Genomic DNA, 13512 nt, shown 5'->3' with positions numbered 1-13512 from the left:
AAAAGTTCAATTAATATGAGTTCATATAAATATTGTTAAGATTTAATATATTTTCCATTCTGGTGAGACTGGGTTTTTTTCTCTTTTTGTTTCTTCCATCTTTCAGTCACTTAAACATTTTTTTGGTAAGTATAGGTGATTGCCTTCCCAATTTTCTTCCTTTCTCCCCCTTTGTGGTATTATACCCTCTTGGATGTATGCCCAATAGCTGTCTTTATCATCAGACTTCTGTGCAACAGGCAGTACCTGCCTCACCATGATTTGACACTGAAAAATTAATGCACTAAAAATTAATGGTATTAATGCACTAACTTACAATTGCTATTTTGAAGTGACAACAGCAGCAACAGTAATAACAACAGCAGCCATTTGGTGACCTCTTCCTGTTTCCCACAGACTATACAAGGTATCAGTGAATGTGTTGCCACTCAGACAAAAGCTGGGCCATAAGAATTGTAAAAATCCTTCAGAGTTTATAAGCCCAGGAAGTGTGGATGGTTACATGAGCTCCTGGGAATCTTCTTCCTTCTCTTCACTTATTATGAGAATCTAGGTCTAGGTAATTTATTTTCTGACCCTCATCCAGCACAATGCTGACCGACAGAGGGATTCCTCTTAAAGCAAGTCTGATTTTAATGGTGGAGGGTAGTGGTAGTTTGGTCTATTTATAAGGCCATGTACTTGTGTATGGCAGCATAATAACTACCTTAACTAATCCCATCTATGCACACCCTTCAAAAAATTAATTATGATTTGTTCCTAATACTCACATGAGATAAAATTAGAATCTTTATAGGAACTTTTTAATCATAAATCTGTCATGGTAATAGAAAACTCCTTTATGAAATTTACCAGTGGATGCAATTGAACTAGGCATTGTGGAGGAAGTATTGAATAGAGATTAATAGAGTGACCTTTAGAATCAACTGCACCTGTATTTGAATCTTGCCTCTCACGTGTCAAGGGAAAACTGCAGACCGGTGTCTCATCTGTGAAATTCAGGAATTACACCACCTACCTCACAGTTTTTAACAGCTGGGTCTAAAACAAGAGAACAGAGATGCCATTGATAAACACTTAGAAGGCTAGAAATTGAAACTATTTGTATAGGAAGCACAGAGTAAAGAATCTGAGAGTTATAGGCTCAGTTTCACAGTATTCCATTAAAAAAAAAAATTGATTGACACCAGAAGAGATCTGTGTCCAGAGAAAATGGTAAAGGGCTAAAAACCATACCTTAGAGACCATCCTCAGGGTGGTGGTAAAGAAGAGAGTCCAGCCAAAGAAATAGAGGATCAATACAAGAAACAGTAGGAGAGCACAATTTTGATTGTGTCATTAAAGCCAAGGAAATAGAATGATTTGAGAGAGGGTGGTGGACAGCAGCCCCAAGACGGGCACAAGAAAGGCCTGAGATTTGGTTAAGATGCTTTGCTTTGGTTAGGTTTGTTTTGTTATGAAGAACATTTTATTATATACATTTTCAATAGTTCATGTAAAGTTAATTGCTTTGTAATCCTACATTTTATATTAAAATACATTACAGAATATAAAGGATATATTGACTTTTCAGCAGAGATGACACAGGCAAATCAATCACTTATGGCTGGAATTAAATAGCATATTTTATTTATTTCTCTTTAAGTCTAGCCAAAGGTTTGTCAGTTTTATTATTTCAGAAAACCTGTTCTTAGTCTCATTGATCTTTTCTATTGTTTTTCTGGTCTCTTGTTTATTTCTGCTCGGATTTTTGTTATTTCCCAAAGGGCTTAGTTTCTTCTTTTTCTAGTTCTGGTTACATATGTTAGGTAATTTATTTGAGGTCTTTCTTAATATAATTATTTATCATTATAAACTTCTGTCTTGGAACTGCTTTTGAAGCATCCACCAAATTTTGGTATGTTGTATATCATTTTCCTTTGTTTAGAGGCATTTTTTAATTTCCCCTTTGATTTCTTTGACCCATTGGTTGTTCAGGGGTGTGCTGCTTAATTTCCATATATTTGTAGATTTTCCATTTTTCCTCTTTCTGTTTCGCACACTCTGGTCAGAAAAGATACTTGGTATGATTTGGGTCTTCTTAAATTTGCTAAGACTTGTTTTGTGGCTTACATGACCTATCCTGGAAGATGTTCTGTGCATGCTTGAGAAGAATGTGTATTCTGCTGATGTTGGATGGAATGTCCTGTATATATCTGTTAGGTCCGTTGATCTAAAGTATGGTTCAGGTCCAACATTTCCTTGTTGATTTTTTTGTCTGGGTGATTGATCCATTGCTAAAAGTGGGGTATTGAAGTCCCCTGCTATTACTGTATTGTTTTTTTTCTCCCTTCAGATCTGTTGATGTTTGCTTAATATACTTAGGTGCTGTGCTGCTGGGTGCATACATATTTACAATTGTTATGTCTTCTTGCTGAGTTGACCCCTTTATCATTATATAATGACCTTCTTTGTCTCTTATTACCATTTTTGACTTAAAGTCTATTTTGTCTGACATAAATAACTCTATTCTCTTTTGGTTTCCACTTGCGTGGAATATCTTTTTCCATCCATTCACTTTGAGCCTGTCTGTATCCTTTAGGCTGAGTTGAGTAGGCAGTATATAGTGGGATCTTGTTTTTTTTTTATCCTTCAGTAACTGTGCCATTGGATTGGAAAATTCAGTCCATTTACCTTTAGAGTAATTATTGATATGTAAGGACTTAACCACTGCCATCTAATTGTTTTCTGGACGTTTTATAATTCCCTTGTTAACTTTTTGACTCTGTTGCTGTGTTCCTTTGTGAATTGGTGCTTTTCCATGGTGGTATGCTCTGATTCCCTTGTCATCTTTTGTGAGTCCACTATAGGTTTTTGCTTTGTGGTTACCATGAGACTTACATGAAGCATCTTATAGATATAACAGTCTATTTGACACTGATAAAATTTCAGTCACATACAAAACTCTACCCCCTCTTTTGTGTTTTCAATGTCACAATTTGCCTTTTTATATTGTGTATTCATTCACAAATTGGAGTAGCTAGAGTTATTTTTGACACTCTTGTCCTTTAACCTTTATACTCTAGTTAACATGCCATCATATTTCAGTGTTGAGAGTTTTTTAAATTTAACTGTATACTTACTTTTATCAGAGTGTTGTATATTTTTATATGTTTTCATGTTACTAGTTAGCATCATTTCATTTTATTTGAAGAACTTCTTTTAGCATTTCTTATAAGGCAGATCTAGTGATGGTGAATTTCTCAGCTCTTGTTTTTCTGGGAAAGTTGTCCATTTCTCTAGGATAACTTTGCCAGATAGAGTACTCTTGACTGTTAGACCACTCTCTCCTGGTCTGTAAGGTTTCTGCTAAGAAATCTGCTGATAGCCTAATGGGTTTTCATTTGTAAGTTACAATCTTTTTTTCTCTTGCTACCTTTATTATAATGTGTCTTGGAGAAAGTTGTTTTAGATTGAAATAATGGGGTGACCAATTAGCTTCATGAGCTTGGATGTCTTGATCTTTTGCCAGGTTTGGGAAGTTCTCAGCCTTACTTCTTTAAATAGTCTTTTTGCCCCCTTTTCCCTCACTTCTCCCTCTGGAACTCCAGTGGTTTGTATATTGGGGGTTTTTTTTTATGGTTTCCCAACTTTCTTCATTCTTTTTTCTCCTCAGACTGAGTTATTTCAAAGTTCCTGTCCTCTGTCTCATTGATTTTTTTCCTTCTCTTTGGTCTACTGAATGTTGATGCTCTCTACTGCATTTTTTCATTTCATTCACTGAATTCTTCAGCTCCAGAATATTTATTTGGTTCTTTCTTGTGATGTCTATATCTTTATTAAATTTCTCATTTGGATCATGTATTGTTTTCCTGATTTCGGTGAATTGTCTTTGTTTTCTTATAGCTGATTGAGTTTTCTTAGAACACCTATTCTGAATTCTTTGTTAGGTAAATTATAGATCGCCATGTCTTTGGGTTTGATTACTGGAAGATTATTGTGAACTTTTGGTGATCTCGTGTTTCCTTCATTTTTCATGTTACTTGGAGTTTTGCATTGCTCTTTTTGCATTTGAAATAGCATTCACCTTCTCTGAGTTTTACGAGTTGCCTTCAGGATAAAAAACCTTTCATCATTCTTGATATATTGATAGATTCTGAGGCTTTCTCAGGCATTGTGTGGATACATCTGCTCCATGCTTCTTTTCCCTCTTGTGGCAGAATTCTGAAGCTTGTATGTCTTCTCTGTATCCTAGGATGTACTGTGTCAGCTGCTGATAGTGTCTCTTTTGTTTTCCTAAAGGTAGGCTGCAGCTCAGGTTTGTGGTTTCTTCTTTGCCCACAGACTCTGGCCTGTTTCCTGTGTGTGTTTCCTCTCTACCAGAGCTTTCTCTTGGGACCTTGCACAGGGAGCCAGTAGCAGAGTGGGGGGAGGTGTGGGTTTGTGCATGTTGAGCTGCAGGTGCTCTTGGGTACGTTGGGGGGTTTACAGGTGAGGTTATCCCTGTGGCTCCTGGATGGGCTTCCTGTTGGAATCCAGAAGCATTTAGCAGGAACCGCATCCCTTTAATATCTCTTGGAATCTTATATGCTGCTCTTCTGATCTGTTCCCTCCCCCCAGTCATGGAGCTCCCACTTTAGTGCTCTGGCTGCTACAAGGCAGAATGAGTGTCTTTGGCAGCATCCTACACTGCTAGGGCAGCCAAGCATTCACTTACTGGCTCTCCCTTTCCCCTGTGGGAGAAATCATGGGCCGTCTAGTTTAGGCTTAAACTATGCTTTCCTTGATGCCAGCAAAGTCAAGCTATTTCTATTCCAATGCATCTGCACTCTTTTTTTCTGTTCTGTTCTATTCCAGCAGAGTGCTTGAACTTCTCCTCTGGAAACCTGGACTTCACAAAGGGTCTCTTGTCTGTAGCTGACCACCCAAGTCATTGTTCTCCATATGTTCCCAGACCACAGCTAAGAGGGGCCAGAACCATTTCATAGTCTCCTGTAGGTTCCACAACCAGTACCCAAATCTGCCTGCTTGTTACCCAGTACATCAGTGGGTGAGTCTCCTCTCAGGTCCCTTGGTCTGTGATTCTGGGTCTCACAACTCCCACAGAGGCACTACTTACTGTTCATGGATAGATGCTGAATTTTCGTTGTTGGGGCAGGGGGTAAAATGAGGGTCATCTTATGACAGTATAATAATGCTGACATCACTCTCTCCAGTCATCTCCTGGTTGAAGTTTGTTTTCTAGTCATTTCTTGCACAAGGGCTTATGGGAATTATATATCCTAAGCATATTCAGAGTGTTTTTCTGTTGCCTTTGAACTTCAGTGTCAGTTTATCTGCCTTTAAAATTCTTGTCTAACATGTAATTTCTTGGGAACCTCATAGATAATGGCTCTACAACTAGCATTTTATATAGCTGTTCAAGTTTCTGAGTTTACTCTCCATATTATTTCCTTATCTCTGAAGTCATTTACCTTTACATGGGTGTTCCCACATCTCATTTAGTTTTGTATCAAGTTCTCTGGAACTGTGGTATCTATTCTATAGATTCAGTTTTTTTGTTTCTGAATAGTTTTCCCAAATTGTACTTTTGAATATTTTTTCAGTTCCATTATTTTCTTTTCCTTCTTCAAGGATACCAATTATATATATTTTATATCTCCTTTGTCTTCCATATCCATTATTTTCTCTCTTGTTCTTTTCAGCTCTGTCCATTTCCATTGATTGCTTTTGTTAATCCTTTCTTTTAAGTCACTTGCCCAAGGTTTTAGCAGTGTCTTTTTTTTTCTTTTTGTAGGTTCCAGTGTTGCCTTCATTTTTCTTTTGGTTGCATTTTTTTCTTCCATTCTTTTCTAAACTTTACTTAACTTTTTTATCAACTTATATATTTTTCCCCTAAACTCTTATATCACTGCATTACTCTTTGTTTACTTTATTAGTTCATTTGAAATCATGGCTAGAGTCTTTAGTCCCAGTTTTTATTGTATTGTTGGAACATTTTCCTGCTTTATGATCTTTAAGTCTTTGTTTTTCCTTGTAGCAGCATGTTACAGCTCTGGCCTTCATTCCTTCTTTTTGAATGACATGAGTTTTCCTGTACCATCTATCTGCAGGAGATTCACGTGGGAGAAAAGCCAGGACAGTGTCCCAGGCTAGCAGAAATAGAGCTTGTATGTGAATTGTTTTACCCTTTACTTCTCTCCAGCAAATGAAAATTGGCAGTTTTATGGCTGCTTACAACTCAGTTTCTCCCTTCTTTCTTGTGTAACTGTTAAATTCCTTCTTGCCAAGATGTTACATCACTGTGTGTACTGTGTTAATCTTACTTTCCCTGACACTCTCTGGTAAAAAACAGAGTCCAACCCCCTCCTAATTCTGTCAGCCTGTGGACTCTGTTGTGTTGTTCCAAATAGGGGATTCCTGGTTTGCCTTCTGGGTGAGTTACCTGCTTCAGAGAGCTGTGCTTTAGCAGCTTTCATTGACATCTTCAGCTGCAGGCATTCTTTTTCAGCATTTTGCATACTCAAAGTTGACCTTGACTATTTTTTGACAGCCTTCCTAATGTGTTTAGGAGTTACAGATATCTCTTAGTTTTGGTGGAGATGAAATTTGCATTCCTGTTATTCATCCTTGTAGTTGTTTCGGATGATTTCTGAGAAGCAGAGGGAACAAAGATACCTTAACTCCACACTTTAAAATCAGAAGTCAAGAGAACGTTTTAAATACCATAGTATTGGTAAAAGTCAGTTGGCTGAGACCAAAAGAGGGTTTAACTGGTAAGAAAATTGCACTATTCATTCAGCAGCATACCTGTGAGATGGTAGTATAGAGGTAAGGGATAGGGAGGAGGAGTTGTAGCCTAGTTGGCATGCATTATTTTTAAAGTTAGGACTATCTGAGTTTGTTTAAAATCCTATGGAAAGGAGACATTGAATATATGAAGGCCTGAGGGACAACAGGATTAGAATCCAGGGATATGGAAGTATTGAAATCAGGGACATGAGTGGCCAAAATCTCTAGGAAAGAAGGTTTTCAGCCCCAGAACTTGCCTTGCTTCTTACATAACGCTTGTTATTACTTACACCACTTTCAAATAGATAATGTGTCCATAAAGTTATTTCTAAGCAAATAACAAAACATTGTGATACTTGAAGTTTATTTTTAAGTTAAATGCCAATTGTATGGAATTACTATATTTGTGATTTACATGCAGACTACAAAATAAAGGCTATTGGTATACAACTGTAGGCAAGTAATATAGTTCCTTTGAAGGAAGTTTTCCTCAAGATCAAGGAGTCCCTTTTATTTATTTATTTTTTCATGGTTCTCCTGTTTATTTCAACGCATTGAAATTTGTCCCTGCTTATTTTACCTTTATTAGAAAAGATTGGTTTATACACTTTCCTGACCTGAGTCCTTTCTCTCCCACAAGTCCCTTTCTAATGTTTGTATTCTCATCTTCGGCAGTGGCTTGAACCTGGCATCTGTAGCACGACTCAGAGGTACTTGGGAAAAGTTACCAAGCAAGTATGAGAAACACCTCCAAGATCTACAAGACCTTTTTGATCCATCTAGAAACATGGCAAAATATAGAAATATTCTTAGTAGTCAAAGCATGCAGCCTCCAATTATTCCACTCTTCCCCGTTGTCAAGAAAGATATGACATTTCTACATGAAGGTATTTAAAAGTTATTTGAAAATTAGCATATTTAGCTTCAGCTAATTCTCCATAATTGTGATGTATTTAATGTATTTTCCAGTCTATTGATTAAAAGTCACTAAAGCTTTACCCAGTTAAATGCAGCAAATCTTAGGAACCAAAACCGACATTATTATTATTATTATTATTATTTTTTTTTTTTTTTTTTTTTTTGTGGTACGCGGGCCTCCCTCTCAAAACCCACATTATTGACAAGAACAAATGAAGGTGTTTACCCAGTGCATTCAAACTTAAAGTTGACTTACAACCAAGATCAGACTTTTTGATCTTATTTACTGTTTTGTTTAGTAATATTTTTCCTTCCAACTTCGTTTTTTAATTACTAAACACATACAGAAAAGTACCCAGAACAAGTGAACAACTCAATGAATTATGACAAAGCAAACACCCATGCAACCAACATCCAGTCAAAGAAATAAAATACTGCCTACCTCCCAGCACCCCCACTCATGCCCTTTCCTAGTTACCACCTTCATCTTCCCCAAAGATAACTAGGGTCTTGACTTCTAATACTGTGGTTTAGTTTCACCTGTTCTTGAACTTTATATAATCACAGAGTATGTTTATTTTTTTAGTTTTGGTTTGGCTTCTGGATTATTTTGGTCAACATTAGACTTGTGAGATGCGATTCTTCGATGTTTTTGAGTGTAGCTGTACTTCATTTTCAAAACTACTTAGCATTCATTCCATTACATAAATGCAATGCAGTGGATTCATCCAATCCATTGATGAGCATTTGATAGTTTCCACTGTTTACAAATAATGCTGCTATGAATATTCTTTCACATATCTCGTAGTGCACGTGCATTTTTATTCAGTATAATTCACAGTGAAATTTATGGGTCCTGATATTCATATAATCAACTTTGGAAAGCAGTTTGAGGTTAATCTACTGAAGTGGAACACTGGCAGTGTTATTAGCGGTCTTGTTCCTCATTCTCACCAACACCTAGTAAATTGATTCTTTTTATTTTTACCCATTCCGGTAGGTGTGTAATTGTATCTTGATGTGGTTTAATTTGCATTTCTCTGATTACTAATGAGGCTGAACACACTTCTTTATATTTATTCTTCCTCTTTTGACAATTATCAGTTCAGTGTCCTGCTTATTTTTTATAAGGTTCTGTTTTTCTAATATACTTTTTAAGAATTTTGTGTAAGTCCTGTATATAGTATGACTTGCCTTTTGACTTTTACGGATGTCTTTTGATGAACAGCAAGTTCTTAGTTTTAAAAACCTAATTTATTAACCTTTTGCCATGCGGTTTATCTGCAATCCCCTTAATTGATTTTTGTGAGTGGTATTTGTCCTCCATTAACTTGCTGACTATACACTGTTTTACTAATTTTCTATGTTACACTAAACATTATACTGGATTGGCCAAAAAGTTTGTTTTTTTCTGTAAGATGGCTCTAGTAGCTCTTAGTTGTCTTTCACTTCATTTGAAACAATTTTGTTAGATTGTATCGTGACAGCTGTCATGTCAGCGTGCATTTTTTAAAAACTTATCAAAATTGGTGGATTTTTGTGTAGCCATTTTAATATTGAAGATGGAAGAAAAAAAGGAACATTTTCGGCATAGTATACTTTATTCTTTAAAGAAACGTAAAAATGAAACTGAAACGCACAAAAAGGATTTGTGCGGTGTATGGAGAAGGTGCTGTGACTGCTCGAACGTGTCAAAAGTGGTTTGCGAAGTTTTGTGCTGGAGATTTCTCGCTGGACATTGCTCCACGGTCGGGTAGACCAGTTGAAGTTGATAGCAATCAAATTGAAACATTAATTGAGAACAATCAACATTATACCATGCTGGAGATAGCCAACATACTCAAAATACCCAAATCAAGCATTGAAAATCATTTGCACCAGCTTGGTATGTTAATTGCCTTGATGTTTGGGTTCCACATAAGTTAAGCAAAAAAAACCTTCTTGACCATATTTCTGCATGTGACTCTATACTTAAACGTAACGAAAACGTTTCATTTTTAAAACAAATTGTGACAGGTGATGAAAAGTGGATACTGCACAATAATGTGGAACAGAAGAGATCGTGGGGCAAGTGAAATGAACCACCACCAACCACACCAAAGGCCAGTCTTCATCCAAAGAAGGTGATGGATGTTGTGTATATGGTGGGATTGGAAGGGAGTGAGTCTTCTATTATGAACTCCTTCCAGAAAACCAAATGATTAATTCCAACAAGTACTACTCCCAATTAGACCAACTGAAAGCGACACTCGACCTAAAGCATTCAGAATTAGTCATAATCTCCTATCAGGATAACGGAAGACCGCATGTTTCTTTTATGACCAAGCAAGAACTGTTACAGTTTGGCTGGGAAGTTCTGATTCATCCGCCATATTCACCAGACATTGCACTTTCGGATTTCCATTTATTTTTGTCTTTACAAAATTCTCTTAATGGAAAAAATTTCCATTTCCTGGAAGACTGTAAAAGGCACCTGGAACAGTTCTTTTCTCAAAAAGATAAAAAATTTTGGGAAGATGGAATTATGAAGTTACCTGGAAAATGGCAGAAGGTAGTGGAACAAAAAGGTGAATACGTTGTTCAATAAAGTTCTTGGTGAAAATGAAAAATGTCTTTTAGTTTTACTTAAAAACCAAAGGAACTTTTTGGCCAACCCAATATATTTATACTTGTTGATATTAATTCACGTAATATTCAATAGTACTTTTCTGTGTGTCAGGCAGTGCAAGAAGTTAGACCATTTAAATTCCCATTTACTCACCTCCCGACTTATATACAGTTGTTTCCATGCCTTTAAATGCCACACAATACTATTGTTGTTTAGTAAAGTCAGTATTTATTTAGCTTTACCTGCATGATGATATTGTTACTGTTCCTGCATTTCAAAGTTTTCATATGGTTGGGGATTTTTTCTCCTGTAGAACACTGATTATTATTCCCTTATGCACAAGTCTACTGGTGATGAAATCTCTTACTTCTTGTTTATTTGAAAAAATTTCTTTAATTAATATTCATTCTTAAGGCATAACTTTGGTTGGCACTTACCTTTCAACATTTTGAGATAACAAAACTGTCTCCTGGCTTCCATCGTTATTGTTGAGAAATCAAGTGTCAGTCTTATTCATTGTTCCTTTGACAATAATCTACCCTTTTTCTAATAGCTGCTTTATAATTTTCTCTTCTCTCTATCTCTGTTTTTCTCTAGTTTTGCTATGATGTGACTAGGTGCAACATTTGGTTTTCTCTGACGTGGATATTTTTATTCATTCTGGAATTTTCTCCCAGCTTAATGTCCAATTTTTTAATTATTTCTTCAACTATGTCTAATTTACTGTTAAATGCAGCAGCAAATTCCTTATTTCAGTTATTGGGGTTTTTTTTTCCAGTTTTACAATTTAAATTCATTTTTTATCTTAATGTTCTCTGCCAAAGTTCTCAGTGTTGTTTTTTATAACCTTGCACATATTTACCAGTTACTATTTTGTTGGTCTCCAATAACTCCATAATCTAGATACTTTATGAGTCTTTCTGTTGTCTTTTATTTTTTTTCCTTGCATTTCAATCATGTTGAATTTTCTCCTGATGTACCTGGTTATTTTTGACCAAATGGATGTTGTGTATAAACATACATGTTGTGTATAAAGAAATTACAGAAATAATCTAGGGTTTCAGATAATATTACATTCCTCCAGAGAGAATTAAAGCTTGCTTCTGCCAGGCAGCTAGGGGTGCTGGCAATCCAAAAATCACCTTAAACCATTTTCATATTTTGAGATAATTTAACACGGAACTTTTATCCCAGTCTAGTTTATCTTTAGTCTGAGGATATATTATAGGCTTTCAAAATCCCAACCCGAAACATTGAAGATTTATCTAGACTTAAGTTGTTCTTCGCTAACTTCAAAGGTCATGGTGGCACTACTCAGTTTTTCAGCTCATCATCCCCTTTTCTGAAAGTAGCAGATGCTGGGTCAAGCACTGGGAAATGCTAAACTTGCCACAGATCTTCATTATTGCTTCAGATCTTCACAGCCTTGATAGTTTTTTGATGACTTAAAACATTTTTTTTCTATTTTTGTCCAACTTTTCTAACTGTTCTTAGCAGGCGTGTTGTGCCAATTAATGCCCCCACTTTCATTATCACTCCTTTTTCATAAGAAAATATCATTATAGGCTTCAAGTATATTTTTCTGACATGCTCCCTCAAAACATGTTTATGTAACTTGAAAATATTTTGGGTTATCATTTTGTTTTCAACTCATGTTGAGACCCTGAACAATTTATATGTCCAATGGATAGGTGCCATTTACTACAAAAAGGGAGCCCACCATGTGTTCCAGACCCATGTGGTTCTCAAACTTGGCTTCAGGGACTTGGAATTCCACAGACACCTCAGGGGCTACGTGGAAAATAAATAGGGTCACACCAACTGTTAAAGACAGGTGTGGAAAAAAGACTATTAGATTACCCTTTGAACATATAATTTTTTGCCTTGTGGTTTGAAGTGGGTAAGCCAGCATATGGGCTAAGTCTGGTCTCATTCCTGTTCTCGTCAAAGAAAAGTAGACCATTTTGAGAGGTGTATGAGTTTTTTTCCTCAGAGAACTACTTAGTGAAACAGAAAGAAAAACCATGGAACTTATGAACAAGCAAATTTGTGTTTAATGATTAAAGTCATGATTGTAAATTCAAATTCTGGGGAAGAGAAGATGCATGGCAGACTAGAAGATGTCTACCCCTACGAGCCAGCCACCTCTTAGTTTTAACTAATTACTACCACTTGGAAAACAGACCTATCAATACTATTATTTAATCCCCCACCTACCCACCCCACTTTTTTTCTTCGAGAGAAGTCAGAAATTCTTGTTTTCTTGGGATGTCTTCCACTTCTTAAGTGTTGACAGCTCATTTTACAATTTTTTTAAGTATTGTAAACCGTAGAAACCTTACTGGATTAGTTAAGCCAAAGGTCACTCTTTGTGACCTCTGGCTAAAACCTAAGTTTTCAAGTGCTCTACTCTGCTGCCCAAAAAAGCAGATGCATGTACTTGCCTAAGAGTGGGCTGAGCATCTGGAGAATTAGATTTGAGGAGCTGTATTTTTTACTAGGTGTGCCTACAGCATAATGAAATGGCTTTTAGAAGCTATGCACAGTTTCTCACTTTCCAATAATCATAATCATTACTTCCACAGGAATAGAATTTCTCCCATTAGCTCACTCCCTGGGAGCAGGATTAAACCATCTATGGGTTTACCAGTTCTTGAAAACAAAAGTGACAGTTTGATAAAGAAGGTTCTGATTTGTGCCTCCAACAATAATAACTTGACTTCTGCTACCTTTATATAGATATTTTAATTTTGGAAGTTAAAAAAAGTTACTTTTATTCTATAGGAAATGATTCCAAAGTAGATGGTTTAGTAAATTTTGAGAAGCTCAGAATGATTGCCAAGGAAATTCGTCAAGTTGTTCGAATGACTTCTGCTAACATGGACCCAGCTGTGATGTTCCGACAGAGGTATGTCATTGAAGTGTGTAAGTGTTACAGAGTGGCACTGAGCATGATATACTATTTTTCATTTATTGACCACCTGCCATTTGTTGCGCAGTGTACTAAGTGCTTTACAGATGTCACTCTCAAGTAATCGTTTGTCACTGTAACCTTTAAAGGTTGGTAGTAGTATTGGCCTGCCTTTTACATATGAAGAAACTGAAGCTGAGAGCAGTTAGGTAATGTGTCCAGGATTACATAAATTGCTGAGATTTGAACCCTAGTTCTCTATTACTTTTTTGAGTACATGGATAGTTCTATATTGTTATTGTTA

General features: G+C 36.2%; 1 protein-coding gene across 5 annotated transcripts in view; it reads left to right on the top strand.

Annotated features, from left to right (window-relative positions):
* Positions 1 to 13512, top strand: part of RAPGEF6 (Rap guanine nucleotide exchange factor 6) — a 221817-nt gene that overhangs the window by 179762 nt on the left and 28543 nt on the right. For all 5 annotated transcript variants that reach the window (XM_028493199.2, XM_028493202.2, XM_024115980.3 and 2 more), the window contains 2 exons: positions 7447 to 7658; positions 13082 to 13205. In XM_028493199.2, the coding sequence (XP_028349000.1) occupies positions 7447 to 7658; positions 13082 to 13205 (336 nt within the window). The remainder of the gene's footprint in view (positions 1 to 7446; positions 7659 to 13081; positions 13206 to 13512) is intronic.

This window comes from Physeter macrocephalus, chromosome 8, assembly GCF_002837175.3.
Source record: "Physeter macrocephalus isolate SW-GA chromosome 8, ASM283717v5, whole genome shotgun sequence".
Taxonomy (NCBI): domain Eukaryota; kingdom Metazoa; phylum Chordata; class Mammalia; order Artiodactyla; family Physeteridae; genus Physeter; species Physeter macrocephalus.
The sequence above is the reverse complement of the archived record's forward strand: the minus strand, read 5'-3'. Positions and strand labels throughout refer to the sequence as shown.